The sequence below is a fragment of the Rhinopithecus bieti genome, unplaced genomic scaffold (assembly GCF_001698545.2).
Source record: "Rhinopithecus bieti isolate Rb0 unplaced genomic scaffold, ASM169854v2 scaffold_11744, whole genome shotgun sequence".
NCBI classification, from domain to species: Eukaryota; Metazoa; Chordata; class Mammalia; order Primates; family Cercopithecidae; genus Rhinopithecus; species Rhinopithecus bieti.
Window position 1 is genome coordinate 229,599 of NW_016807094.1, and position 2,406 is coordinate 232,004.

Genomic DNA, 2,406 nt, shown 5'->3' on the forward strand with positions numbered 1-2,406 from the left:
AAAAAAAAAAAAAAAAAAAAAAAAAAAAAAAAAATTTATTTGGGAGAATACCTAAGCTTTCAACTCCCAACATACAAAGCTTTGGATGTGTTGACAGATGCCAAATACAAGGCAGCTATTGGCCGGGCGCGGTGGCTCAAGCCTGTAATCCCAGCACTTTGGGAGGCCGACATGGGCGGATCATGAGGTCAGGAGATCGAGACCATCCTGGCTAACACGGTGAAACCCCGTCTCTACTAAAAAATACAAAAGATAGCCGGGCGAGGTGGCGGGCGCCTGTAGTCCCAGCTACTCGGGAGGCTGAGGCAGGAGAATGGCATCAGCCTGGGAGGCGGAGCTTGCAGTGAGCTGAGATCCAGCCACTGCACTCCAGCCTGGGTGACAGAGCGAGACTCCGTCTCAAAAAAAAAAAAAAAAAAAATGGAAGAGCAAGAGATGAGGTCACTGGCAGCTGCTCAGGGCCATATGGGGACAGCTCCTTAGTAGATCCCTTTGCCCTGGGCTCCGTGGCTCTGTAGCTCCAAAAACCTCATGTATTTGGTCACTCCACTGGCCTAGGTGGGGAGTATTAATATGAAGGTCATGCGTGTGATTCAGGACACCACCTTCTAGGCAGCCAAACACTTGGCCATCTGAGGTGAGATACCCAGAGGTTGCTTGATGAGCAAGGACCAGCTCAGAACCAAGCAGGGAAGGAAGGTGGGTGACTCTGAGGGACATTCCATCTAGGACTTGCTGAACTTTACTCAGCCAGCCCCAGCTCCTGACCATATAACACCTTTCCCATCTACAGCACAGGGCCTTTCTAAGATAATGCTAGACCTGCACTCCACACTCACTCACTCACTCTTTGAGCTCCTCAGTTTCTAGAGGATGTACTGACCCAGCTATCTCTTTGCTGAGGGCGGAAGTTGCTTCGGTATTGGGATTTGGTGTGTCCCTAGATCATCTTCCTCCCCCACTGACAGGTGGTTAATTTCATTCACGGCAGGTCCATAGTTTTTCCTAAAATTTTGGGAATACTTTGCCCCCCACACTCAACACGTGTTTGTTTAGTGTTGAACTCTGTCACAGCTTGAGTAGGCACAGAGCTGGTGGGGGCGTGGCTGGAAGCTGGAACCTAAGACTCTGAGTTGGAGAGTGGTTAACTTTCAGACCTCTGCTGCTCAACACTGTAGGACCTGGCCAGCTCCCTGAACATCTCGGGGCTTAGTTTCTTCTTTGTAACTTAAAAGTGAGAACCTACCAAGGTTGTTTTGTGTCCCAATTGAGATATGAGAGGACTTCAAAAGCTAGCCGCATGACATTAGCACAATTGGTGCCACATGGAATTGTACACGTGGGTCAGGTTCCTGAATTGCCTCTGGGATATGTCCAGTTCTACCGACCTGTAATACAAGTATGAACAAACACATCCCAGCAGTGTGTGAGTGTTCCTCTGTAACATTGGGTTCATTTCTAGATAAACAACCCAGACATGCGAGTGCAGATTCTCAAAGATTACGTCAGGCAGCACTTCCCTGCCACTCCTCTGCTCGATTATGCACTGGAAGTAGAGAAGATTACCACCTCAAAGGTAACAAAGGAAAAACTTCCTAGTTCCCTAATATTACGTTGGACAAATGTATTGGAGGAAATAGGAGCCAGGTTACATTTTGATTATGCAGCTAAAAGCAAACCTAGTTTTCTGGAAATGTTATTTTTGTTTCATAACTAAATTTAACAGACATGCACTAAATGTCAACTAGGTGTTGGGTACGTTGCTAGATGCTGGGAATTGAACTGAGTCAGACACAGTGCCAACCAGTGGGGCTGGTAGAAGTTTTTAAATGATGGTCACAATTCGTAGTAATAGTAGTAACAGTGGAAAATTATGAAGAAAAAATGAGAAATAATGATAAATGCTTTGAATTTTTTGCCTTCCCAGAAGCCAAATCTTATCCTGAACGTAGATGGTCTCATCGGAGTCGCATTCGTGGACATGCTTAGAAACTGTGGGTCCTTTACTCGGTGAGGACTGCAGCTGTTTTCTTCGTTACGTTTGTTGATTTTTGTTGTTTCCTCCAAACTATGAAAGTAATGCATACTCAGAATAGAATATTTGAAAAATAAGGAGAGGTATAAAGAAGAAAACAAAAACTGCCTGTAATCCTACCACCCAGAGCACCCCTTTTCTTCTTATTCCTGGGCAGTAGTAGTACTGTCTGTGGGGAGAAGGGCAGTCACGTGAGCCTTTTAAAACTACAAGTTGATTGTGTGTTGCAGGGAGGAAGCTGATGAATACATTGACATTGGAGCCCTCAATGGCATCTTTGTGCTGGGAAGGAGTATGGGCTTCATTGGTGAGTCCATTCGTTATTGTTTTAAGTGTTTTTTTTTTTTTTTTTAACCCCAATGGTTCAGCTA

General features: G+C 45.3%; 1 protein-coding gene across 1 annotated transcript in view; it reads left to right on the forward strand.

Moving 5' to 3' along the window:
* ACLY (ATP citrate lyase) overlaps positions 1–2,406 on the forward strand; it is a 34,989-nt gene that overhangs the window by 29,866 nt on the left and 2,717 nt on the right. The window contains exons 15-18 of the mRNA XM_017880228.1: positions 1,156–1,174; positions 1,463–1,576; positions 1,928–2,010; positions 2,266–2,354. Of these exons, the coding sequence (XP_017735717.1) occupies positions 1,156–1,174; positions 1,463–1,576; positions 1,928–2,010; positions 2,266–2,354 (305 nt within the window). The remainder of the gene's footprint in view (positions 1–1,155; positions 1,175–1,462; positions 1,577–1,927; positions 2,011–2,265; positions 2,355–2,406) is intronic.